This window comes from Elephas maximus, chromosome 19, assembly GCF_024166365.1.
Source record: "Elephas maximus indicus isolate mEleMax1 chromosome 19, mEleMax1 primary haplotype, whole genome shotgun sequence".
NCBI classification, from domain to species: Eukaryota; Metazoa; Chordata; class Mammalia; order Proboscidea; family Elephantidae; genus Elephas; species Elephas maximus.
Genome location: NC_064837.1, coordinates 34,174,604 through 34,201,450, shown reverse-complemented (window position 1 = coordinate 34,201,450; position 26,847 = coordinate 34,174,604). Strand labels below are relative to the sequence as shown.

General features: G+C 37.4%; 2 protein-coding genes across 4 annotated transcripts in view; one reads left to right on the top strand and one right to left on the bottom strand.

Moving 5' to 3' along the window:
* RPS6KB1 (ribosomal protein S6 kinase B1) overlaps positions 1-7,790 on the top strand; it is a 42,193-nt gene extending 34,403 nt beyond the window's left edge. Inside the window, exons 14-15 of one of the 2 annotated variants that reach the window (XM_049859093.1) lie at positions 2,883-2,995; positions 3,955-7,790. In XM_049859093.1, coding sequence (XP_049715050.1) covers positions 2,883-2,995; positions 3,955-4,192 — 351 coding nt within the window. In that variant the 3' untranslated portion in view covers positions 4,193-7,790. The remainder of the gene's footprint in view (positions 1-2,882; positions 2,996-3,954) is intronic. The other variant, XM_049859092.1, reaches the window with a different exon arrangement.
* Positions 7,791-7,896: 106 nt separating this feature from the next.
* RNFT1 (ring finger protein, transmembrane 1) lies at positions 7,897-22,061 on the bottom strand. 2 transcript variants are annotated; one of them, XM_049859095.1, is made up of 9 exons: positions 21,906-22,061; positions 20,279-20,739; positions 19,997-20,073; positions 18,188-18,288; positions 16,594-16,747; positions 15,807-15,965; positions 15,034-15,099; positions 12,128-12,229; positions 7,897-11,439 (listed from the first exon to the last, which is right to left on the bottom strand). In XM_049859095.1, the coding sequence occupies exons 2-9, from the start codon at positions 20,682-20,684 to the stop codon at positions 11,305-11,307; spliced, it is 1,200 nt and encodes a 399-aa protein (XP_049715052.1). In that variant the 5' UTR covers positions 20,685-20,739; positions 21,906-22,061; the 3' UTR covers positions 7,897-11,304. The 2 variants fall into 2 exon arrangements, with proteins under 2 accessions (XP_049715052.1, XP_049715053.1); XM_049859096.1 differs by having other exon boundaries at positions 21,911-22,061.
* Between the last annotated feature and the right edge of the window lie 4,786 nt (positions 22,062-26,847).

The window sequence follows — 26,847 nt, the reverse complement described above, 5'->3', positions numbered from 1 at the left end:
TCAGGACTTCACGCAGAGCCATATTCAGTATTATTTACTGTAACTCATGGTAACCATGGTAATTGTAATGCCGAGCTCATAGATGACTAGAATAATAAATTAGAAGCGAAAGATGGGGCTGACTATTAAAGGGATGAATAGTGACAATGACAGTAAGAGAAATGACAGGTGATAGCTTAACAGCAAGAAACAAAAATGTGAGAACTAAAACTAACAAAACTGTACTTTTGCCTATTACAATTGATGGTTTTTGTAATGCTGACCCTTATTCATCAAGAAAATACCAAATCAAACATTATCTAGTGTTGCTATAACAGAAATACCACAAGTGGATGGCTTCAACAAACATAAGTTTATTGTCTCACAGTCTGGTAGGCTACAATTCCAAATTCAGGGCATCAGCCCTGGAGGAAGGCTTTCTCCCTGTGTGGACTCTGGAGGAAGGTCCTTGTCATCAATCTTCCCTTGGACTAGGAGTTTCTTAGTGCAGGGATCCTGGGTCCAAAGAACATCCTCTAGTCCTGGCACTACTTTCTTGGTGGTATGAGGTCCCCTTGTCTCTGTGCTTACTTCTCTCTTTTATATCTCAAAAGAGATTGACTTAAGACGCAACCTATTCTTCTAGATTGAGTCCTGCCTCACTAACATAGCTGCTTCTAATCCTACCTCAGTAACATCATAGAGGTAGGATTTACCACACACAGGAAAATCACCTCAGATGACAGAATGGTAGACAATCACACAATACTGGGAATCACAGCCTAGCCAAGTTGAAACACATTTTGGGGGGATATAATTCAATCCATGACATTCTTCCCTTTGGCCCCTCAAAATTCATGTCATTGTCACATGTAAAACACATTCACTCCATCATATCATAGCAGAAGTCTTAAATCAGTTCCACGTCCAAAATTCAAAAATTCTTCTTTATCTGTGAAATCTAGAATCCAAGTTGTCTGCTTCCAAATTACAGTGGTGGAACACGCATAAGCTAGACATTTCCATTACAAATGGGAGAAATTGGAGGGAAAGAAAGGATAACAGGCACCAAGCAAGCCAGCAGAATACATTACATTAGTCTCAACGCTTGAAAATAATCCTCTGTTCTCTGAGACCATTTAGACAATGGCCCTGCCCTCCAAACTCTAGGTATTGGCCACACTGTCTGGATTCTGAGTGGAGGCCCCTCGGCCCTGGGCTTTAGCTCCACCTTCCAGGTCCACTGGAATGGCAACTACGCTCCCTCGGCTTTGGGTGGCCCCATTCTCCTAGTTCATCTGAGCAGTGACTACACCATTTGAGACCCTAGAGGTTGTGGTGATACCTTTGAGACTGGGGCAGCTCTGCTTCTTGTGTTCCTTGTCTTTTCAGTTTTTGCTTCCTGTTTCCTTGGCCTCTTGGCCCCTCAGACCTCACTGCCTGTGTGTGCCCTGCTGGGTCAAGCGTTCCAGTGCTCTTGAGCTCCACCGATAAGTGATAAGTGCCTGGAGGCACCCCACTCCGCCAGTAAACATTGGCTGGAAGGCACTCAGCTCTTTTCTTCCATGAATTGGCAAGCCTAGCTCCACTGATAAGTGTCCATAGGCACCCCCACTCCATCAGGAAGCCTCCTGTGCAAAGGCACTTAGCTCTCTCGTTCCATGGGTTGGCTCCAGCGCCATCTCCTGCTGGTTTCCTGTTCTGCTGCTGCTGTTTCTCTGATGTTGCTTCTCACCAGTGTAAACAGCTCTCCTCATTTCCTTCTGAGTCCTCACCAGAATTGTCTGACATCCCTAATTGCACCAGCAGTCTCTTTAAGGCAATCTAGGCTTTTACTGTTAGGCACTTTGAAACTCTTCCAGCCTCTACATATTCACGATTTCAAAACCGCTTCCACATTTTAGGTATCTGTTAGGGCAGCACCCCACTCTTCCAGTATCAAATTCTGTCTTAGTTATCTACTGCTGCTGTAACAGAAATACAAGTAGATGGCTTCAATGAACAGAAGTTTGTCTCACAGTCTAGTAGGCTACAATTCCAAATTCAGGGTGTCAGTTCCAGGGGAAACCTTTCTCTATCGACTCTGGAGGAAGGTCCTTCTTATCATCAATCTTCCCCTGAACTAGGAGCTTCTTAGCACAGGGACCCTGGGTCCAAAGGACATGCTCTGCTCCTGGCACTACTTTCTTGGTGGTATGAGGGCTCCCTGTCTCTCTGCTTACTTCTCTTTTTTATATCTTAAAAGAGATTGACTTAAGACACAACCTATTCTTTTAGATTGAGTCCTGCCTCATTAACATAACTGCCTCTAATCCTGCCTCATTAACATGATAGAGGTAGGATTTACAACACACAGGAAAGTCACATCAGATGACAAAATGGTGGACAGTCACACAATACTGGGAATCACGGGCCTAGCCAAACGGACATACATTTTGGGGGAATACAGTTCAATCTGTGACACCAAGTTAGAGAATTCTAAGTTTACTTTGGCCTAATTGTGAGAAACTGTTCTGGGTGTGATCATCTTAGTTGCTGATATGCATGTGGCTGAATACCCTAGAATTTTCTTTACATATAACTAGGTATTTAACATCTTAATGTGAAATCTACATTTTCCTACTCCTATCAGTGGAGTGGAATTTTGTTTGCTGGCATATGGGGCTTAGTAGATAGAGTTCTGCTTTCTTGAGGTCTGTGCCTCAAGAAATGGTTGGAAGGAAGTTAACAGGTATGGAAATGAGATAGGGAAAATAGATGGTGGAAATGAGATCGAGAATATACAGATTGGTGATTTTACATGTGCTGCACCATTGTGTTGGTGTTGCAGAGACCGAACACCACCATTTCTTTAATGTATGTGAGAAAGTACCATTCTGTAGTCCACTGTTGCTTTCTTTCAGGGTTTTACATATGTGGCTCCATCTGTACTTGAAAGTGTGAAAGAAAAGTTTTCCTTTGAACCAAAAATCCGATCACCTCGAAGATTTATTGGCAGCCCGCGAACACCTGTGAGGTATTTCAGACTTTAATTTCACTGTTGTTTGTTTGTTGTGTGTTTTTAACCTGTAAGAGCATTACTTAAGAAATTTATGGCAGGTCATATAAATGAAAGATCTGTCATATTCTCCTTGTTTGACATAAACACAGCATCTACACCTTCTTATATTGCAAGCGACTACTCTGTGACTAATGGTGACAATGTTACACAGTTTACCTTCCCTCCTTAAAGCAAGGTACTACACTGGCAAATGGCCCTTTCTTTCACCAGTAGTTGTGCTGGATGCTGGGGAGACATATGATTAACACGGGAATTGTCCCTGTCATGATGAAGCATAGTTTAGTGAAAAAATTCACAATAAACAGAGAAGCAAGTACACACAAAACAACATGTAATTACAACTAGTGCCAAGTACTACATAAAAGAAAAGAGTGCAGTGGTAGAGAACAGAGAATAACAACTCATGGTGGTCAGAGAAAGGCCTCCTTGATGAAGTAACACTTAGAAATGGAGAGAAACAAAAAACAGAAGATACAGGAGTGGTACAGGTGGGAGAACAGCAAGTGCAAAAGCCCTGGGAGGAAAAAAAATGGCCTTTTCTTGGAAATAAAAGAGAGGTCAGCGTTCCTGGTGGTAAGTGAGGAGGAGGATGGCACAGATTTGGAAAAGCAATTTATTTTAAGTGCGGTGGGGCAGTGTTTTAAGTGGAGCGTAAAATGATTTGTTTTTGTTTTTTTTAATATCATTGACAGTTATAGGAAAGCAAATGTAGAGGTGAAGAGACCAGTTAGGAAACGCCAGCAGTTAATCTAGGGGAGAGACGGCTCAATTTTGCCTTTGTGCTAACCCACACAAAAATAAAATTAAATGAGCATAAATGTCATATTACCCCACACTGTTTAAATGTAAGGAGATTATTTCTTGTTGAGATGATCTTGGAGATTAATGAATGATAGCTCTTCCTTGTCTTAAAGCCCAGTCAAATTTTCTCCTGGGGATTTCTGGGGAAGAGGTGCTTCAGCCAGCACAGCAAATCCTCAGACACCTGTGGAATACCCAATGGAAACAAGTGGAATAGAGCAGATGGATGTGACGATGAGTGGGGAAGCATCAGCACCACTTCCAATACGACAGCCAAACTCCGGGCCATACAAAAAACAAGCTTTTCCCATGATCTCCAAACGGCCAGAGCACCTGCGTATGAATCTATGACGGAGCAATGTTTTTAATGAATTTAAGGCAGAAAAAGGGGAGGATGTGTGAACATCCTGCAAGGTAAAGCAAGAAGACTCAAAATGACAGTCTCAAGGAGTCAGTGTCATTATATAGAACACTTTGAACAGAAGGAAAAATACACATGGATTTTTAAAAATCAATCAATGGTGCAAAAAAAAGGAAAAACTTAAAATAGTATTGTGGAACTCTTAGGCACATCAGTTAATTGATTCCTAGCGACATCTTCTCAACCTTATCAAGGATTTTCATGTTGATGGCTCAAAACTGACAGTATTAAGGGTAGGATGTTGCTTCTGAATCACTGTTGAGTTCTAATTGTGTCGAAGAAGGGTTATCCTTTCATTAGGCAAAGTATGAAATTGCCTATACTTGCAACTAAGGACAAATTAGCATGCAAGCTTGGTTAAACTTTTTCCAGCAACATGGAATCAAAAGACAGAAGAAACCTATCAATTGATGTTTTACGTGCAAACAACCTGAATCTTTTTTTTATATAAATATATATTTTTCAAATAGATTTTTGATTCAGCTCATTATGGAATACATCCCAAACTTTAAAATGCGAAATTATTGGTTGGTGTGAAGAAAACCAGACAACTTCTGTTTCTTCTCTTGGTGAAATAATAAAATGCAAATGAATCATTGTTAACCACAGCTGTGACTCGTTTGAGGGATTGGGGTGGAACTGGGGTTTATTTTCAGTAACCCAGCTGCAATACCTGTCTGTAATACTAGGAAAAAAAAAAGAATCTATTTAATCATTTCTACTTGCAGTACTGCTATGTGCTAAGCTTAACTGGAAGCCTTGGAATGGGCATAAGTTGTATGTCCTACATTTCATCCTTGTCCTGGGCCTGCATTGCACTGGAAAAAAATCGCCACCTGTTCTTATACCAGTATTTGGTTCAAGATGCCAAATGTGTTCAGCCCATGGCTGAAGACGGACTGAAGAGAGTCAGGAAAGAATGCATACCGAGGGCGGCAAAGCAAGGGATAGGGATCCAGGGGAAGAAGGTGTTGCCATGGTCCACTCTCTGTGTCTGATCTCTTTACAGCAAATTGATAAGGTTTTAAGTTTTACTTCTTTTTACTGTTTACCTTCTGTATATTTTTTTCCTCAGCAGTCTTAAAAAGGAAAAAAGGTCTAATTTTTTGTTTCCTATACTGGGGCTACATTCTTTGATTGTAAAAATATTTGATGGCCTTTTGATGAATGTCTTCCACAGTGAATAAGAAAACTTAGTGGCTTAATTTAAGAAACATGTTAACAGGACACTATGTTTTTGAAATTGTAACAAAATCTACATAAGTGATTTACAGGTACAAAGAATAAAAATAAAGGTAACTTTACCTTTCTTAAATACTTCCTGCCTTAAAGAGAGCTTTTCCATGATTTTAGCTGGTGAAAGGGTTTAATATCTGCAGAGCTTTATAAAAATAAATTTCAGTGCATACAGGTATAATAGATGATCATGCAGTTGAGTCTTATCACCTGTTTTTTTTGTCTTTTATAATGTCTTCAGTCCAAGTGTGCAAAGCCAATTTGTAATATTTTGCAACCCTGAGATTTTTTTAAATAGATGCTGCTTACTATGTTCTCCAAACTTTTTTGAGCCATAGGATCCAAGCCATAAAATTCTTTATGCATGTTAAATTCAGTCAGAAAGGAGTAAGGCTTTGCTTAAATTGCAATTCAAGTGAGATGGGATGAAATCCTATCACAGTTAGCAAAAACAGACCCAAGAAAAATGATTGGAAATATACCATTTCAGTTGTGGCAATAAATGGAAGAGTAACAGTTCAGCTTTGGACAGAAAGCCTTTTTTTTTTTTTAAACCACCTTCTCAAGCTTTCTCTTTCCCTTATTGCAGCAGCCTACTAAGAACTTAATAACTTTAGCTAGTAAGTTAGAAGCTACGATGATTAAGGGCAGAAATTGTACCCAAAGTACAAATCTTTGTTCTCTGACAGTTTGTGATGTCCGAAGAAAACAAAACCCAAAACGCTGTGGTGATTTGTACAGGCTTTATTTCAGGCTGTAAATGGCTTGTGGTATTCTAATACTTGTTTTCAAATGTGTTTACTAACTGTAGTGTTGACTGCCTGAGCAAATTCTAGTGATACTTTTACACCAAAATATTCCTCCTCAGTCCTATTTGCCAGAAACATTTGCACTGTGATTGGCTGGCTATAACTACCCCATAGATAAAACTGTTTTTGTAATTTGTACTGCCAGCAATATTGGTCAACACTGCAACTTTTCTGCATAAAAAGCATCAATTGTACATCTACCATCCACAAAAAGACATAGTTTTTCTAACTTAATGTTCATTAAGTGAAATCAATTTCCCATGCTGTGGCAAGTTAAAGAGAAATTGTGTTTCATAAATAGATATCCCTACTATGACTGTGAAAACATGTCGAGTGCCACATTGGTGTCACAGACAGAAAGCACACACCTATGCAATATGGCTTACCCTATATTTATTTGTAAAAATTCAAGCATAGTTTAAAATACATGGTATCAATGTGTTACTAGTCTTAAGTACCTAGGAGGATTCTTTATGTTTATTCCAGGTAAGTGTATAAAAGAGCTTAAGTGCTTTTCTTTCATCACTTAATTATTTTCTTTAAAATCAGCTATTACAGGATATTTTTTTATCTTATACATGCTGTTTTTTAATTAAAATATTATCACTGAGAATGAAGTTTACTAACTTTATTTTATAAGATTTGTAAGCATTACAGAATAAACTGGGATTTACAAACCAGCTGTGATTAACAATGTAAAGTATTAATTATTGAACTTGAATCAAATTTTTAGAAAAATTCTTTTTTTTCCCCCTTTGTGGTCTTAACTAATTTGAATCATTCAGGAAGGATTTCCCCATACTATTTTTTGAGACAGAAGATAATGGGGGGGGGGGGGAGGCAAGGATGCATGTATGAAAAATATTCCATAAATTCAACATTCTTTATTATAGGTGATAAATGATTATAAACAAGATGCATCTTAGATAGTATTAATATACTGAGCCTTGGACTTTATATTTAATATAGGATCTAACTATTTTGGATATTCAGTTAGTCATATTGTACCTAGCTTACAAGGGCTAGATCTAAGATTATTCCCATGAGAAATGTTGAATTTATGAAGAATAGATTTTGAGGCTTTGAAAATGGTTAATTTCTCAAAAACATTAGTGTCCAAACATCTACCTTTTTCCATAGGAGTAGACACTAACAAGCTGGACAAAACAATCATAAACGTGTTTGACTGTCACATATGACCTGAGGTTGTTGCTGATTAATACAGTACTTCTCTTGTGTGATTCCTAATTTACCACTACAGCACAAGTATTATCTCAGTGGGTTATCTGGAGTAACATCTGAAGGATGGGTTCATCTATGTTTGTGTTTGCTCTTTAAAACTATTATTTTTCTCCTATCCCAAGGTGGTTTTGCATCTATCAGAGTAAATAAATTCTTCAGCTGCCTTATTAGGAGTGCTATGAGGGTAACACTTTTTTTGCTTTTCATCTTGTATTTAGTTTAATGTATTAAAATATTTTATTTTGGATTGAATGAATGTAAATAGAAATTAAATACAAATTTGAATGAACATAAAATAGTGATTTTTTTTTTAATCCTAAAATAGGAAGAAATAACAGTATATACATCAGGTGCACAAATGATTTATGTAACTTTTTCATTAATATGCTGGATGCATCCAAGTTCTCGTATTTAATAAGTTACTCAAAAATGTGAGGAATGACAGTTTAAAACAATCCTGCTGAGAAATTGAAGATATTACAAGTCTTAGTATTGATTTTATATACTCCATGTTAATCAGTAATTTCCAAGTTATGTCCAATAAGTGGAAACCCTGGTGGCATAGTGGTTAAGTGCTACGGCTGCTAACCAAAAGGTGGCAGTTCGAATCCGTCAGGCGCTCCTTGGAAACTCTATGGGGCAGTTCTACTCTGTCCTATAGGGATCGACTCAACGGCACTGGGTTTGGGTTTGGTTTGGGTCACACAGTAGACTTGAATTGGTTGCTTAAAAAATGTTCACATGAAAAGTAGTATAAATTTAGTTTCATATAGAAACACTAAGAAGACTTTCTTGTGGTAATAATCAACATGTTCACCGTATTTGTCAACTACATTTGGTTATCTGATACATATATATACATATATGCACAAAATAGTGTGGTGCACAAATCCGTTTTAACAAGGGCTTTGAACTGGTTGGTTCTGGTTTGACCCTCTGCTGAGAACTTGCATTTCCACCCCAGATATACTACATTAGAATCTACATTTTAACAAGATCCCCAGGTAATTCTTATGTATAAATTTCTGCCAACTTGTTAGACATGCAAATTCTCAGCAGGGGTTCGAACTGGAACGAACCAGTTTGAAGCCCTGGTTTTAACTAATATCTCAGTATATCTGGTTTAAGACAGGCATTTTGCATAATCTGTATAAACCACCTCTAATCTTTGGTAATTATATCATACTTGCTAAGATGATTTCTCTACAGAAGTTCTCAAACTGACTTTGTCTTTTTATAAAATATAGTAGCATTCTCTTACTCCTAGTAAAACAATTTTATCTGTCAGAGAGCATGACCTGAATTCACAAAATTATTTTTGAATCCATGTTTCCCTTTGAGAGGAAGGAATGAAAAAACAGAAGTAGAGAAAGCGTTGTTAGTGGATGGCATAGCTTTATTAAATTTTCATCGTTTGCAATCCATATGTGAGCTGCTTTCTTATCTGTTTAAAAACAAAACCCACTGTCCACAGTGGGCCTCCTTTGTTTAACTGTATTAAGGAACAAAGATACCCGAATAAATATGGTAAACAGGTACTATATAATAGGGCTGAAGTAACCAAGTGGTAAGATGTTATTCTTGTGTTTTGAACCAAAAGTCAGTCAGCACTTCTATTTTTCACAGGCAAATTCTAATCCCAAATTGTTTTTCTCACCCATCCCCTGCTGGATGCCCCTTCATCACAAAGTCAGGAAGGTGATTTAAGACCGAGTAAGCTTGTTTTGGAACCGACTGGACGGCACCTAACAACAAGCTTGTTTTCTGTGGGAGAAAGATGTGGCAGTCTGCCTTGGACACCCTATGGGGCAGTTCTGCTCTGTCCTTACAGGGTCACTATGAATTGGAATCAACTTGATGGCTGTGGGTAAGGTTTTTGAGTTTGGAAGCTTGTTTTAATATTTGCAATGGTTCTCAATGCGGATAAACCCAAAATCCACTGCCGTTGAGTCACTGCAACTCATAGCGACCCTGTAGGGCAGTAGAACTGCCCCGTAGCATTTCCAAAGCTATAAATCTTTACGGAAGCAGACTGCCACATCTTTCTTCCGTGGAGCAGCTGGTGGGTTCCAACCACCAACCTTTCAGTTAGCAGCCAAGTGCTTTAACCACTGCACGACCAGGGCTCCTCTCAATGTGGATACCAAAACAAACAAAAAAAACCAAACCCAGTGCTGTTGAGTCGATTCCGACTCATAGTGACCCTATAGGACAGGGCAGAACTGCCCCGTAGAGTCTCCAAGGAGCACCTGGCAGATTCGAACTACCGACCCTTTGGTTAACAGCCGTAGCACTTAACCACTATACCATCAGGGTTTCCCTCAATATGGATAGCAGAGTTAAATACAATACCACCCAAAGAATAGAAACAGTTTTATTTATAATCTGGCAACGGTTACTGGAGAAAAAAGTTACAGGCTTCCTAATGTTCTCTTGTCAATTTTGGTGGCCATACAGACATGAAGATGATTTAGCCTGTAGCCAGTTGGATGTTATTCCTATTAATCCAGGTACTGGTTTAGCCTTTGCCTTATTAATATGGCAAATTTATTTTCTACCTCTACCTCCTAACTTCTCCCACTATCTTCCTGTGTACAAATTGATAGATGGTAATAAAACGGTCAGAGGCCTTGTACTCTAAACTTAGATATAACCAGTGGCAGCTCTCCAGGCTTGTTATACATCTCAGATTCCTCAGAAGTATCAAAGGGAGAGTGCTTCATTCCCTTTTCCACTGTCCCATATGGTTTCCAAGGAGCACCTGGTGGATTCAAACTGCTCACCTTTTGGTTAGCAGCTGTAGCTCTTAACCACTACGTCCACCAGGGTTTCCCTTTTCCACAACCCTGGACAAATGCCCAAAAGCAAACCCACCACAGTATCCACAGCTTATGGCTGACTTTGAATGCAAGCTTTAATCTCCAATTAATGGTGATTCAAGCACCAAAGGTGATTCCAAAACTCTCTTGGACAAGACTAGTTAAAATGAGAATTCTAAGAGTTCAGGGAGTTTGTTACACAATGAATCCAACTGTTTGTAATCCATGTGAATTATTATTATTACTTCAAGATAGTCCATGGCACTATATAAAAAAGATCATGAATATTAAAGCCAAAAACATAATGTGTGTATGAGTTTAAATCATTTATTCTCACTGACTGCTAGTCATACTATAGAGAATACAATATTAAAATATATCATCCTCAGTAAATTAATCTTCACTTAGAAAATCTGATTGTTAAACAGGTAAAATACAGCATTTAGAACTTTCATTTAAAAATACAAATTTATGAAAATTTTAAGAATTTTTGATAATGAGAATTTAAAAAGTCAATGTTAAAGAAAATTCTGGTTTCAGGTAAGGTGTATCTTAAAATATTATGAAAAAATATTCTTTATTCTCAAAACAATGTCAGGAAAGAATACCTGAGTTCCTCAAAAATCACTAGGTCTATTTACGCAATTGGTGTTTTGGTAACATTAACAAGAAAACACATTTACATTTTAACACTGCAGTCACCTGTAGAAGAAATGCTAGATACACATTAGGTTGAACATTACTTGCATATTTTTAAAAGCACAGGGTTCTTCCAGCTAATCTTTTGATAAACTGGACTATGCACTTATATCTTATAATCTAAAAATGTTTGTAAACATTTTTTTTCTAGCTGTGAAAACCCATTCTAATGCCTTTATCAACAGTCACTGTAGCCAAATGAAATTAATGTTTGGTGGCCTTAATAGCTTCTAAGACTTAATATATTTGAAGGTGTGAAGAAGTAGCTCCATCTTTCCATTTGTTTATATGGTCTGAAATTACAGTTCTGCACAGTGGACATGTTTTCTCTCTGTTAAACCATAAGGTAATGCATTCTTCACAAAATATATGCTGCAAGGGAATTAATAATTAGATTTTATACTTGACAAAAACATTTTAAATTCATCACATTGCAGAGAATCATACTCTTTAGAACTGAAAGGAATTTTGGAGAGCACTAATCCCCTGATTTTAGAAATGAGAAAACAATATACTGACACATTCTAGAACACAAAGAGCAGGTTAGAAAGGGTGAGGGTAGAACCAATACCACCACTAAGTGTTCTTTTGACTATACTATATACATTTAACCATTTTTAATAAAATACAGGGTATCCCTATGTGGTAACTTTAAGATAAAGTTATGACGATGTAACAGCTTAATAGTCATTAAGAATAATTGTCATAAAGTATAGGAAAGGGCCTTACACAGTCGAAAAACAAATGTTGATATTATTCTAAAAGACTAACATCCAATTATAAAACACAGTCTGTTTTTCAATCATTTTGGTATCCAATCTGCCAGTTGAATTATTTTTTCCTTTTATACATTCCTCTGCATAAAAACTATCACAATGTAAGGCATAAGGTTTAGCCACTCTTATCAAACCCCTAAACATTAGTAAGAAATTACTAATGTGTATCCTGAATGCTACCTTCCACTAAATATTGTCTTTTTTTTTAATAACATGAATGTGACTTTCCCAAATCACAGAGAAGAAATGCTATAGATATTTAGGTTGCTTGAAGATATCATTACCTGACAGATGAGAAGAATTGGCTTCTGAAATTCAGCTTGACATATTGAACAAATATCATCCACATCTGAACACTGTCTCTTGCTGGCAGCCACTCCATAACTCTATGAAAATAATAAGTTCTACTCATCTACAAATTCTTTCCTGTTCTGCAAATACATAGGTGATGCTCTATTTCTCAAATCTCCCTGAACCAAGGATTTGAAAATGTTCCCAAAGGATATAAACATTTCAAAGCTTAACTACATAGGCAGAATCACATCTTAATGGATTGATTGCAAGAGGTGAAACCATAAATACATAATATGATCTTGGAAATCTGTCAGATCTAGTGGATTCCCACATGATGACAGTGCTTTAAATTCAACACAACTGACTTAAAAAACTAAGCAATCTGAAGTGAAACTAATTACAAAATCTATATTCATGTATTATATGACCCATACGATACCATACCCACTGCCACTGAGTCGATTCTGACTCATAGCGACCCTATAGGACAGAGCAGAACTACCCCACAGGGTTTCCAAGGAGCATCTGGTGGATTTGAACTGCTGACCTTTTGGTTAGCAGCCGTAGCGCTTAACCACTACGCCACCAGGGTTTCCATTACATGAGCCAGTACTGCTAAATTGAGCCCACTATTGCATTTGGCAGTGGGTCACATAAAAGTCAATCCATAGCTTGGACGGCTAAATGTAATTCATCTGAAGAACTTATTTTAAAAATACAGATTTCTATGCTCTACACTGGAGATTGATTCAGTAGATCCAGGCATACTAAGATAGGACCCAGGAATCTTTTTATAAGCTCCCTCAAATCCACTGCCGTTGAGCTGATTCCAACTCACAGCGACCCCACAGGATTTCCAAGGCAGATAATCTCTGTGGAAGTAGACTACCACATCTTTCTCCCGCAGAGCTGCTGGTGGTTTCGAACTGCTGACCTTTTGGTTAGCAGTCGATGACTTTAACCACTGTGCCACCAGGGCTGAGTTCAATGTGAAGAAAGTTTGGGACTACTAAACAGTGTTTTGCCACTAAATCTAAAAATTTTACTTATCATCCCTAATTATCACAGAAGTCAGAGTACTTAGTACTGGGAAAGGAATGATAAACAGAATTTTATAAAGAACTGTAACTGCAAAATGTCACAGGACTGCCAAAACTAAATGAACAATAATGCAGTTCACTGAATTTTCTTCTAAAGTCCTAAAAGATGTTTCTGATCTCTTCCCTAAGATCTTAACAACTTTCTCAGCAAATTCCGTACAACCTAAATCATTAACTGAATGTGACAGTTAAGAACCCTCAGTAAAATTGGGAAGAATCAAAATGTTAGAAATTAGATCAGCTTTCTATAGAAATGATGGTGAAGAGGTGACTAAAGAAACATAAGAACACTCAAGCTCAGTCATGGAAACGAGGAAAGCATGACTTGTCTCAATACATCTGATGCTATAATCTAAACTTCTTGTACTAAATGTCTGGACTAACAAAAGGATAAAAATACTAAGAATCTTTTGATATTAAAGATTCTAGGAATAAGTCACAATACCAACAGAGGATCTTGGTACCTTCTCCCTTCAATGAAGTGTCATTTAGCAGAGTACACTGTGGACACTTAACACTGACAAGCTTTTAAAACAGCATTCTTGTCTGGCATGTTGGAGACTGCCTTCAGGAGAAGACTTATCCTGACAGTGATTGCCATTTCTTTGGTAAAGTTAAGGAACACATATATACATGTCCAGGATATCTCACAGAGAATCAGGAATATATCGAAAGAGTGGTTATGATGTGATAAGCTTACTAACTTACTGTCTTATCGGAAGATGACTGATATCCTTTCTCTATGAGGCAAAGTATAGAGAGAATATCAGGGGGTATACTTGGGGTTATTTCTGCACAAGTCTTACTAGATCGATTATAGTGAAATGTCTGATGCTCACATAAACATCAGCTTTTAATTAAATTGGCCAAAGCTGAACTCTTTTATTTTGTCTAAAGAAAGAAGTCTACATAGTATGTGAACAAAATTTGTTTCTACGTTGCTAACACTGCCCTGGCCAGTTAGTCTGGTCCACTTTATAGACATAATCCTTCATTATATTTTTTAACAATACATTATTAAGGTGGCATTCTTGTCAGTCAGTACCCCTGAGCCCTGGCCAATAATTGTTTATGGACCTAACGGAGTGCTAAATTCAGGATCAAATCCTGAGATGTGGTGACCACCTAGGTACTGAGAAGCTTTGGGGCCTGGTCTGATTAGCAAATCATCCTGCTTTATGACACTTTCTCTGCAATTTGTAACATTGATAGAATCACATCATAATCAAGTTTCTAATTGCTACTGGAGTCTCAATTTATTGTTAAATTCCATGCCTCAAACTAATTTGTGCAAGCAGAATTAAATATTAGCAGGGAAATTTCCTCCAGTAAGACTCCAAGAGACATGATTTTTGGTAATGAGCATTTTACATATACACAGTAATTGTACTGAAATCACTTTCATAAAAGCTGAATAAGGAGTTAAAGGAAATACCTAAGGCCAACATTTGTGGATTAGAAAAGGAAGAGGAACAAAAGTTCATAGCAGGGTTTTTAAGGGAATGTTTATAAACCCTTAAGAATGTCAAGTGATTAAAAGGGCAAGAGGCATATTCAAACACATAAGCATTAGAACAATTAGGGCGGCTGTCAATGTGCAATTTAAGAAACTGATCATAGAAATAAAACTGCTAAATCATTATCATAGCCCCAAGTGTCAAAGTACTAGAAAAGTAATCTCAAAGTAAAAGATCATCTAATTATGAAATCCATACTTCTAAAACTGCCAAACTAAAAAATTTTTATAATGAAGTAAAGTAAAAGTGTTTTTTCTGAACTGATAAAAAAATACTTACTGGTCGTGTAAAAAATATTCGCAAAACCTGTCTGAAAGTTCTCAAGTGTCTGAAGAAGTCCAAAAGCTAGAAGAGGGAATAAATAAGAGAGATTATTTATTAATTCAAAGACCCCTATCAGCTAAGCCCAAAGATCAAAGCTGAAACCCCATAATATAAAATCCTGATATTTAACCTAATGCTCAGTGCATATCACAACTAAGCATTTCTTTCTAAATATATTTAAAGTCCATTTACTGAATATTTTACTCAAATTATAGGCTTAAGTCAGAGCCTAACCATGCTGAAGTACATGTGAATACCTTGAGTTATAATGTGATCAAGAAAAATATAAATAATTATGTCAAAGATCAAGAGTAGATTAAAGCTATTTTACCTGGTTCACATGTTCTTAACTTATTTAGATGTTAAAGTTTCATACGGTGATTATTAAGTTGAAGGGAACAGGTACAGAGGGAGCAGAATAGGATATTCCATGAATTTGAGAATTATGTGTGATGAGTGTTAATGTTGGTGATGGGTATTTTCTGTTCCACTTATGTGGAAGTCTACTCCACCCTCCCACCATGCCAATAAAAACCAAGAACCACTGGAATATATTTCCATTTCTCCAATTTTAAGTAGATAACTTGTCATTACTTCTAACTACTAATATGAATATAAAAAAAAAAACAACTATAAAACAGTTAAGAAAGGGAAAAGTAGTAGAACGTAAAGTCTAATCATTGTATGAGTCATTATGCAATGACAATGAGATTTATAATGATACCTACTTTCAGTATGAGGTAGAGTAAAGCCAGCAATATCCCAAGACTCCATCTAGTTACATTACCAAACTCCCCGTAGCTTATAAGGTAACGAAACCAAACTGGTATGGGAACAAAAGTTCGGTAATACTGACATAATTCTTCTAAGAGCATATACCAGAAACCCTAAAAACGGAAAGAGAAAAAAACCAAAAGAGCTACCCAAGTTACTTGTAGACATAGCACAAATATTTCCTATCGGCCTGAAAACATCATAATCATTAACCTCAGCCTGGTTCTTACATAAATACAATCACTGAGTGGTTTGCAGTCGAAGAATTTCTAGAGAAAAACATAGTGAAAATGTTTTATATGTGTTACAATTAAAACTTATGTATATGATAACAAAATTTTGTATTAAAATTTTTATTATGAGAAGACAATGAATAAATGCATACAACTAGTTATCAATTATGAACTGATAATACCCTGGAGAAGAATAAATCTAATATTTTCTCATATATGATGTAAGGACTGATTTTCAGATTATTCTGAATCAAATGTAATTTTATCGAATAGGTTAATATTTAGTCCCAAGTTCTTAAGCAAATGATTACTAATCTGAGGTAATCATTGAGGTAATCTGAGGTTAATATTTAGTCCCAAGTTCTTAAGCAAATGATTACTAATCTGATAATTAATATCAGGTCATTTGGCAAAGTGAAAAATTACAAAAGGAGTCATTTAAAGCAATACTAAATAGCACTGATGTATTTTGTTAACATTGTTCCAATAAAACAAGTTAGTTTCTTACCTTGGATTTAAAAGGCATGATAAAAGAAGGCACCAATAAAATAAGGCATTTTAAGCCCATGAAAATGAATTTCAGAATGAAGTCTGTAATCCCAACAATCCAAAGTATTTCCCAGAAGCTCAAATGTTCCAAAGTAGGATTTAAAAAAATTAAGCTACCAAGAGAAAAACATCAAAATTTACCAGAGCAACATACAAAGGTGAAGGATCAACAGGGGTTTTAAATTTGCTAGTACATATTTTACTGCAGTTTGGTATGTAAAAAACATGGCACGGGCAAGTTAATGTCAGAGTTCACGTAAATGGAATGGGAGATCATTTTTTCTTATTTTATAGTGACATTTTAAATGTCTGAATTTCAAATCTTTCCTGCACAGAATAAAGAAAAAGAATATGTAGTGTTCTTAGCTTGTCATGGTTGCCACCTTTCTAGCCTGTAAATGAAAAAAAATTAATACTAGACTTTGCTATTTTCTCCTCATCCAACTCCAGTAAGGACTCCATCTCCTCCTCTCCACTGAATTATTCTGTCAAGATCATCAACACCCACTGTATTACTAAATTCAAAGGTCATTTCTTTTTCCATCTTCCCTCAAAGTTTCTTCTAGACTTCTGATACCACACTCTCACAGTTCTTGTATGTCATATGTCTTTTGCTGTTCCTCCTGGCTTATCATTAATTTTGGGTATGTCCAATCCTGGTCTTCTTTATCTACACTTTCCCTGGTCAGTCTCATCCAGTCAACCATATGCTAACACCGTAATTCATAGCCCTAGCCTCTACCCTGAGCTCCTGACATGTATCTAATCACTTTCTTAACAGTTTTACCTGGCCTCTCAAACTGATATAACAAAATCACTCATTTTCCCTTCAAAACCAATTCTTTCTCCAGTCTTTTCATCCCAGTAAAATTGCTCAGACCAAACACCCCTAGGTCATCCTTGATTCTTCCTCCCCATTCTACCTAATCCAATTCATCATGAGTGCTATCGGCTCCACCTCCAAACTATATCCCAGATTTGTCCACATCTCTCTAACTCCACTGCAACCAGAACATATAGTTATCTGATGAAAGCTGAAAATTCACCACATTCCCATCAGACAGAAATTATCAACTGCCTGCTAGTGGGTCTTCTCCTTACTTCTAGAAACATTAAAAAAAAAAAAAAGACCAACAACAAACCTAATGGTACTTAATAAACATAGCTTATCTAAACAAAAACTGAAAAAAAAAAATTATCGGCCAAGGCATTGGGGATACAAATCTGAATATGACACTTAGAGCTGTCAGTCTTGCAGGGAGACAGACAGGTAAAAACCAACTATTATGTGCAATAAGTATTATGTGCAGGTAGGATATATACAGAGTGCTAAAACCTGTTGCCATCAAGTCAATTCCAACTCACAGCGACCCTACAGGACAGGGTAGAACTGCCCCATAGAGTTTCCAAGGAGCGCCTGGGGGATTTGAACTGCCAGCCTTTTTGTTAGCAGCCATAGCACTTAACCACTATGCCACCAGGGTTTCCATACAGAGTGCTATGGGATATGTAATTACACAAAAAATGCGATTGTGTACTTGGACTCTAATTACCTGTAATAAAGTGACTGAGAATGAAAGGTGTAATATAAAAGAACAGAAGATCCTGCTAAGAATACCAGTAACCAAGCACACTGAATCTTTGAGCACCTTTCCTGAAAAATAAACAATTTTATAATTTGTTACTTTGAATTATGCTAGAATTTTAAATATCATTAAACTTTTACTTTAATGACTAATTTATCAACTTAGAGCATTTTTCTAGATTAGAATTAATCTTAAAATATAGGATAGCTGCTAAATTATATTTTTAGTGAACAAAACTCTTACATTTAAACAAATTTTAAAGACACAGGTTTCTTCACTTTATGGAAAAGCATCACCTATGTTTTCAAAGAAGCCAAATCTTTTATAAGTTGATGTAACAGACCCACTCAGATGCAAACTTTACCAGTGCAGCTCTCTTTTATATGTCTACCCGCAAGACAGATGTGCACTAAGTTGATCAGGGTTTATAAGTACAATTTTTAATTCAGATAATTCAGTAAGTATTTAAGAAGTATTTAATAAGGCAATTTGTTTGACCTCACTTTTAAAGTAATTTTTTAATTTCTAGTTTAATTTAAAGTTTTACTAGGTTTAAACCCTTAATTAAATATCTGTAGTTTGACAGGTTTAGACTACAGACGTCCAGGCAGAATCCAAGATCCTTTACACAGATGTAGCCCTTTAAAAGTTACCTTAAAGGGAAAATTTTTAAACTAATCCTATTTTTCCCAGTGATTTATATGAACAGAATTAGAATTTATGTCATGGGAAAACTTCTTGGCTTTAATTTTCTTTAAATAAAAGAAACCTAAACAGTTCAACACTTGTTTATTCAGTGATACATTTTACTTAATTATTTCAAATTCTATAGTGCAACAGATAAAATTTTTACTGATGATTATATTACTTAGTAGGTCCCGAGTGGTGCAATCCCGAGTGGTGCAAACCATTTGTGCTCGACTAACCTAGAGGCTGGTGGTTTGGCTCTGTGGAAGATGTGCTTGGAATCTGCTTCTGTAAAGACTACAGCCAAGAAAACCCTATGAAGTTCTACTTCTGTAACACATATGGTCACCATGAGTCTAAACTGACTCAACAGCAGCTGGGCTTTATATTACTTGTGTGCTGTTGGGTCAGTTCTAACTCATAGCGATCCTACAGGAAAGAGGAGAACTGCCCCACGGGATTTCCAAGGCTGTGAATGTTTAGGGAGGCTGACTGCCACATCTTTCTCCCCCAGGGTGCTAGTGGGTTTGAACTGTTGACCTTTCAGTTAGCAGCCAAGCACTTAACCACTGTGCCGCCAGGGCTCCTTTTTGTATTACTTACCCATTGCCATCAAGTTAATGCCAACTCATAGCAACCCTATAGGACAGAGTAGAACTGTCTCATTGGGCTTCCAAGGAGCGTCTGGTGGATTCGAACTGCCGACCTTTTAGTTAGTAGCTGTAGCTCTTAACCACTACGCCACCAGGGTTTTTTATATTACTTAGTATGGTCAAATAGACTCATAAAACATGAAACACTTGCCAAATCAGATCAAATAGTGTGTTCTAAACTCTGAATCCTTCTCTTCAGTTTTTCTTTCTCTATCAGGAACCAAACATACAAATAAGGCGAAGCAATTTGACATTAAGGACAGATAATTTATTCCAGATAATTTTTTATATGAAATTTAGTAAATCGTGGATGCTACAAATTTATCTATTTAAATTTGTCAAATAAACTATTTTATTTTCTGTTTCTTTCAAGAGGGAATATGTAATTCTACCATGAGAAACATTTAATAATTTTTTGGTTGCTTGTTATACTTACTCTTAGAAAAACCTGATTTACAATGCTTTTGTTTGCATACATAAAAGTTGTTAGCAGCCCAATTCCAAGAGAAATTCCTGTTAGAAAATAAGTTTCAGTTAATTCAGAGGGAAAAAAAAAATCAAAGAGGACTATATAATCTAATAATAACATGATTTAGAAGGAGACATATACAATTTTAAAATCTAACAGAAAATAAGTAAAATGCGTAGGTTGGATTACCAAAAAAGAAATAAAATTAACTGAATTTAAGAATTAAGTCAATGTTTTACTATGCCCTACCTGTTATATGCTGCATAACAAGTTTGACACCGAGAATCAAAATATACGGAAGACTTTTTTGTAACCACTTGAAGAGATAGCGGAATTCTGAGAAGGAGTTGCTACCGTGTTCTCCAGACTCCGTGGCAGTATCATCTGGCTGCCTTGCTTCATTGTGTGAGTGACTCCGTAAGCGACTATGTACACATCCGTGGGTACAGCTGTGGACACCTGACCTTACATTTCTGGAGCTTGGATTTTCAGCACATTCTTTAGGTATGGAGTTTATTTGGATATGAACATCTCCAGAGTGAAGACAAGATCCTTCTCCTGTCAGTCTTGTTGTACGGACACACTGGGAGGCTGAGACATCCTCACTGCCTGTAGTTCCTGGAGGACTATGCAGTTGGCTACAGTTGGCTTGCATGGTTCTTGAATACTTTTTCTCTGATCCAAATTTCTTTCTTTTAGGGCTCTGTCTCCTAAAAATCAAAGAGCAGAAAATATTCTAAGTGAATAGTTCAATACAGACAATATAATGCTCACTAGATATGCTTTACTGACTAAAGGAACAGCTGTTAATCACAGTAGATGAATTATTTTCAAATTATCACTTGTTTACTAGATTCCTCCCTCCTCCCTTAATATCAAGGCTCTGCTGTCCTACACAAACTTTTAGGGAACATCTGCTTAAAAAAAAAAAATTGAGCTTCAGGTGCCTCGTTTTCTAATTACTGATGGAAACAGGGAAATGGTCATAAAACATAAGTGCCCAGCAAATGTTAATGATGTACCAGTACGCATACTTAAATAGTTCAGAACATTTACTCTGTTCAATTAGAGCAGTTGCATCTCTGATTTCATAAGGAAGAATGAGTTTTTTTTTAGTGCTTGGAAAAGCTAGGAAGAAAAAAACATCACCTTAATGCCTTAAATTACATATCATCATGGGTAACTAACAATAGGCAAACATTTCACTTAGTTGACCTATAATTTTAGTTTTATGCTGAAACAGCTTTCCTAAAGTTAAATAAAGTTTCCAGTAATTAATGGTGCCACCAAGAGTATAACCTTCCGTCCCCCCACCAAAAAAAAGAATGTTACTTAAATACCTTTAAAATAGGAATACTTGGAAGCTAGCATGTAATTGCTAGATGACTCTTTCTGAATAAGGAAGTTAAACAGTCAGCCTATTAAAAATGTCAACACCGCGGGGTGGCAGTGTCAAAGGGGACGCTGCCAGGGAAGGATCCCTAATGCCAGGGTCCCAGCAGACAAACCGTAGAGGCCATCCCAGACAGCCTACTTCCCCGTTTCTCTAGGAGGAAACTGGGGTTAACGTCAGAGCAGGTTCTGCGTCATTGTTTTATTCCTACATATGAATATTTTTGCGGTTACCACATGGCGGTTTGGTTTTTAGTTCCTTTCAGAAGGTATAATTTATTTCCTCAGATGAAGACCGACGTTGCATGGGGCCGTTTCCCTCTTTTTGATACTCTCCATGCACAGACAAGAAAGGGAAGAAAAAGGGAGAAAGAAAACTAAATGCAAACAACTCTTCTGGAATTCCCAAGGACAGGGTTCCCCCAGTTCTCCCCAGAATCGCTTCGCCGCGGCCCCCCGCCTCCTCCTCCCGCTTCTCACAGACCTGACCTCTCATGACGAAAAGTGGACGGAGACCTTGGCAGTGACGGCACGAACAAGGCGTGACGCTGCCTCAGCCCCCTCAGTCAGGGCCATTACTCTCAAACCCCACCACAGGCCAATCTGGCCGGAGACGACGGCGGCGGCGGCGGCGCGCGCGCGCGCGCGCTTCCCGGACGTCCTCACGCCCGCACGCCCCGCCCACGCGCGCCGCGTACCCGCCCACGCGCGTCGCGTCGCGGAACAAGGTGCTCCTGAAGTACCGGACCGGTGGGAGGCTGGAAGCTGCGGTTGCTTCAGAGCGTTGGCTGCGGAGAGTGGGTTGCGCCTGAGAACAGCCTGTACGTGTGTGCACCGAACAATAAATTGCCCTCACGTATGTGCGTGTATGTATGTAATCCGCCACACACCTCAGGGATCTGGACGTTTTGGTTGCGGAAACCTGCCCTGGGAGGAAGGGCATGAAGCTACGACCGCTGTCCCAGCTGCGGTGAGGGTCTCGGCGCCCCGGGCCCGTCCCACTTAGTCCCCGGGCACCACCCTCTCGAGGCTGCCCCTGCCCTTGGTCCCGCGTCGCTCTCGCCGCCGCGCCCGGGAGCTGGAGGAGCCGCGTTGACGAGGGTTTCGGCGCGTCTCTGAAGGGGGGTCGAGCAGAACGAGAGCGCTAGGGTTTCTGGGCTCAGTTTTGCGAATTTATTAACGCCTGACCTGACCCAGTTGTGGCTGACAGTGAAGTTTTGACCGAACTGTGTTTTCGTTACACTTTTGAGGTTGCGCTTTGTGATCTAGGTCCTGCCAAAAGCTGAAGAGATCAGAAGTAAAGAGAACCAGGAGTGGAGATCAGGTAGCATTTCGGGTGCGGCTAGAGGTAGAAGTTAAATTTAAAAAGCTGTCATGTGTGGGGTACAAGGGAACTCTGGGTACTATATTCGCAATAATTCTGTCAATCGAAAACCGTTCCAAAAAAAAAAAAAGTTTATTAAGGGGAAAAAAAAAAGCAAAAACAAAACTCTGCCTTTTTTCGAGCCCCGGACTAAATACAGTTTAAGTGATACTAATATATTCCTTGTGTCTCCTCCCACAACCACCCCATAGCCTTTCCTTTCTGAACCGCAAGCTTCTTATCTTTTGTTTCCACCTCTTATTTGCAGAGATTGGCGTCAAGTAAATAACCCTCAGTCTAGTTTCCAGAGCGCTTGGAATTCAGGATTCCATGCTAATTAACATGCTGAACTAACATGGGTGAGCTTCATTTCTTTCCTCCCTAGAAGATTAATCAGTATAGCATACACACATGAGTTGAATTGTAGTGGAAAAAGTGATACTTTGTCTTTAATTGGTAACTACCTGATTTTAAACTAATCACTTGCCCAAATTAGTTTGCAATTTTTGAGACTCCTTAACCATGAAATTGTTCGCAGTTTGTTTTCTCCCGTATCAGAGTACAACTGAATCCACTGTTGAACCTCAATTATCCCCTTCAAGGCTGTACTTAAATCAGATTAGTTCTATTAGCAGATCATTCCCTTGGGTAGAAATGCAAATTCCTCCCTCCCCTGACAAACCAGTATTAGATCTGCTTCTCATTGTCAATTAAGATGCTGGGTTTTTTTTTTTTTTTTTCCTTGTGTACATAAGTCTTTATGAGCTTGATTAATGTAAATCTTCCTGACAAATTAGGCTTCTAGGTCAGTGAAGCTGAGGACCAGACCCTGACTTCAGTGAATTTTCTAAGGAAACTTATTTGCATATTCTACAATTCCTATTATAACATAGACATTTTTAAACTTTAAAATGTAAGACAGTTTAGGAGACAAACAAAAAAAAAACCACCCACCCTCACACAATTTGGGTACAGACATAATGAAGCATCGTATGTTTGTCCAAAAAAAAAAAAAAATCAAAACCACTGCCGTTGAGTGAATTCTGGATCATAGTGACCCTATAGGACAGAGTACAACTGCCCCATAGGGTTTCCAAGGAGTGCCTGGTGGCTTCAAACTGCTGACATTCTGGTTATCAGTGGTAGTGCTTATCCACTCTGCCCCCTCAGTATGTTTAGTACTCTGATAATTTTAGTCTGTAACTTTTTATGCAATTTAGTACATTTTTGCATTTTAATGTAATTTTTAAATTCTCACTTTAATATATTCATAATGTATTGAAGGCATATTAGTGCATGTTGAGGGTTTATTAGTGCACTTGGAGCTGCATATCAGCCAAATAACTTGACTAAAAAGTAACATTTGAAGAAGAGTTCAGAGATGAGGAGAAGATTTGACTCAGTGAAAGACTGTTTTCTGATAAATCTTTTTTCCACTGGCACTTGGAATTTTGGGAATGGACATTTTAATTTGAATTGATTAATTCAAAGAGCATTTGTTGAGTACTTAATAAATGACAAGAACTATACTGGTTGTTGGAGAGAGACATAAAAATAACATAGTCCCCATCACACAGTGAGGTAAGTGGGTTAGGCCTACAAATGAATAATTATAGTATATTATAATAAATACTATAATTGATGGTTACATGAAATGTAATAGAAGCACAGAGATGAGAGCATTTAATTTCATCAGGCTAGAAAGACTTCATTAAATTTGCAGCATTTGAGATAAATCCTGAAGAGAAAATTGAAATTTTCCAGGCACAAGCAAGGATAGGGCATTCCATAGGGAAACAACATTATGTGGAAAGTTGTAGATATTGAAACATCATGGCCCTTTGAAGACTTAATTCTTTGTTTTGAAAGAGTAGGTATATATGAGGGAATAGTGAGAGGTAAGAAGATGTTATGGACTGTATTGTGTCCCCTTGAAATATGTATTGAAGTTCTGGGTTGGGTTCAGGTAACTAAGGCAACAAGTAAGCAAGGGCTAGATAATGAAAGATTTTGTAGACCTCATCTAGGGGTTTATTCTGTGACCTTTTGGAAGCTATTGAGTTTTAAGCCCCAGAGTTATATGACCAGATTTGTGTTTTTCAGAAAACTCATGTGCTAAATTAAAAAAAAAAAAAAATTTTTTTTATTTTTATTACAACAATTCAAACTCAGGAGACTATTGCAAGTAATTCAGGTATGAGATGAGAAGGTCTTGAATTTAAGTCAGTGGGATCCAAGAGGAAGAATGAGATCGGAGAGGTTTTAAGGAGATAGATCAAGCAAGCTTAAGTACGGTAGATTGTTGAGTTATGCCCCCTCCTGCCCAATTTTTCATAACTCTGTTTCCATACCCTTAGTATCCTTCCAGACTAACTCATGTGACTTACTTTGGCCATTGAGATAATAGTTATAATGTTAGTAGAAGCTTGACAAATGCTTGCACACCTTGGGACTTGCCCTCATTGCTGCCAGGCCTTCAGCCACCATGTGGCCAAATCAGGATTAGCCTTCTAGAAGATGAGGGACCACTTGGAGGGAGGTCTCAGTTTTCCTAGTCGAGGCCTCAAACATATGTGTGAGGCTATCCTGGAAGATCCAGCCCCAGCGAAGCTGCCTCAGACTAGAATAACTGGCCTGTCAACCCACAGAATCACAGGAAATAATAGTTTTGTTTTAAGCTACTAAATTTGGAGGAATTTCTTTCATAACAAAAGTTAACTAATAGCCAGCTGACCAATTTGATGTGGAGTGGGTAAGAGGAAGTGTCTAAGGTGAATCCCCATCTTTTAGCTTGGGTGGATGGATAAATTAATATTGAAAAGCTATAAATATTAGAATAAGTAAATTGGTGGTATTACCAAATAGACTAGGGAATTTTTTTTTTTTAAGATCAAATTTGGAGGGAGAACAATAAATTCAGCTTTGGAAATACTGAGTCTTAGGAATTCGTGGGACGTAATAGGTGAATATATCCAGTTGGCCGTTTGACATAAGGATCTGGAGACAGAAATTTTGAAGCAAAATTTTGGAGTAAAAGCTGTAGCTTTGAATGAAATTGTCCATTTCTCATTTATATGTCCTCAGAGCTTTTTTTTTTTTTTTGGTAGATTTCTTGGGATTTTATACTTAGACAATGGTGTTGTCTATGAATAGAGACAGCTGTGTTTTCAATCTGTATGCCTTTTATTTTTCTTTATTATGCTGGTTAGAACTGCCAATGCCATGTTGAATGTGGGCATTCTTGCCTTCTCCCTGATTTTAGGGAGAAAATACTCAGTCTTTCACCATTAAGTATGTTAAAAAGCTGTACAAAAAAAGGTTAGATCATTGATTTGAGATCTTTATTTTTTTTCTAATATAAACATTTAAGTTTATACATTTCCCTCTATGCAGCCAATCTCATAAATTTTGATATGTTGTATTTTCATTTTCATTCAGTTAAAAATATTTTCTAACTTCCCTTAAGACTTCTTTGACTCTTCAGTCATTTAGAAGTGTGTTGTTTAATTTCCAAATAGTTGCAGGTTTTCCAGATATCTTTGTGCTATTGATTTCTAATTTAATTTTGATATGGTTAGAGAACCTACTTTTTATTATTTCAATTGCTTAAAGTTTGTATTATGGCCCAGAATATTGTGTGTCTTAGTGAATGTTCTAGGTGTACTTGAAAATAATGCATATTTTGATGTTGTTGAGTACAGTGTTCTACAAATATCTGTTAGATCAGGTTGGTTGATAATATTGTTCAAGTCTTCCCAATCTTTGCTGATTTTCTGTCTACTCATTCTATCCATTGCTGAGAGAGGTGCTGAAGTCTCCAATTACAATTACAAATTTGTCTACTTATCCTTGCAATTCTATCAGTTTTTGCTTCATGTATTTTAAAGATCTGTTATTAGATCCATACACATTTAGGATTGTTATATCTTCTTGGTGATTTGACCTCTTTTTCATTGTGTAATGTTCTTTTTGTCTACTCCAGTTCTTTTGATTAGCAGTTTCATAGTATGTCTTTTTTTTATCCTTTTACTCTTAACCCATCTATGGGTTTTTTGGTCATTTC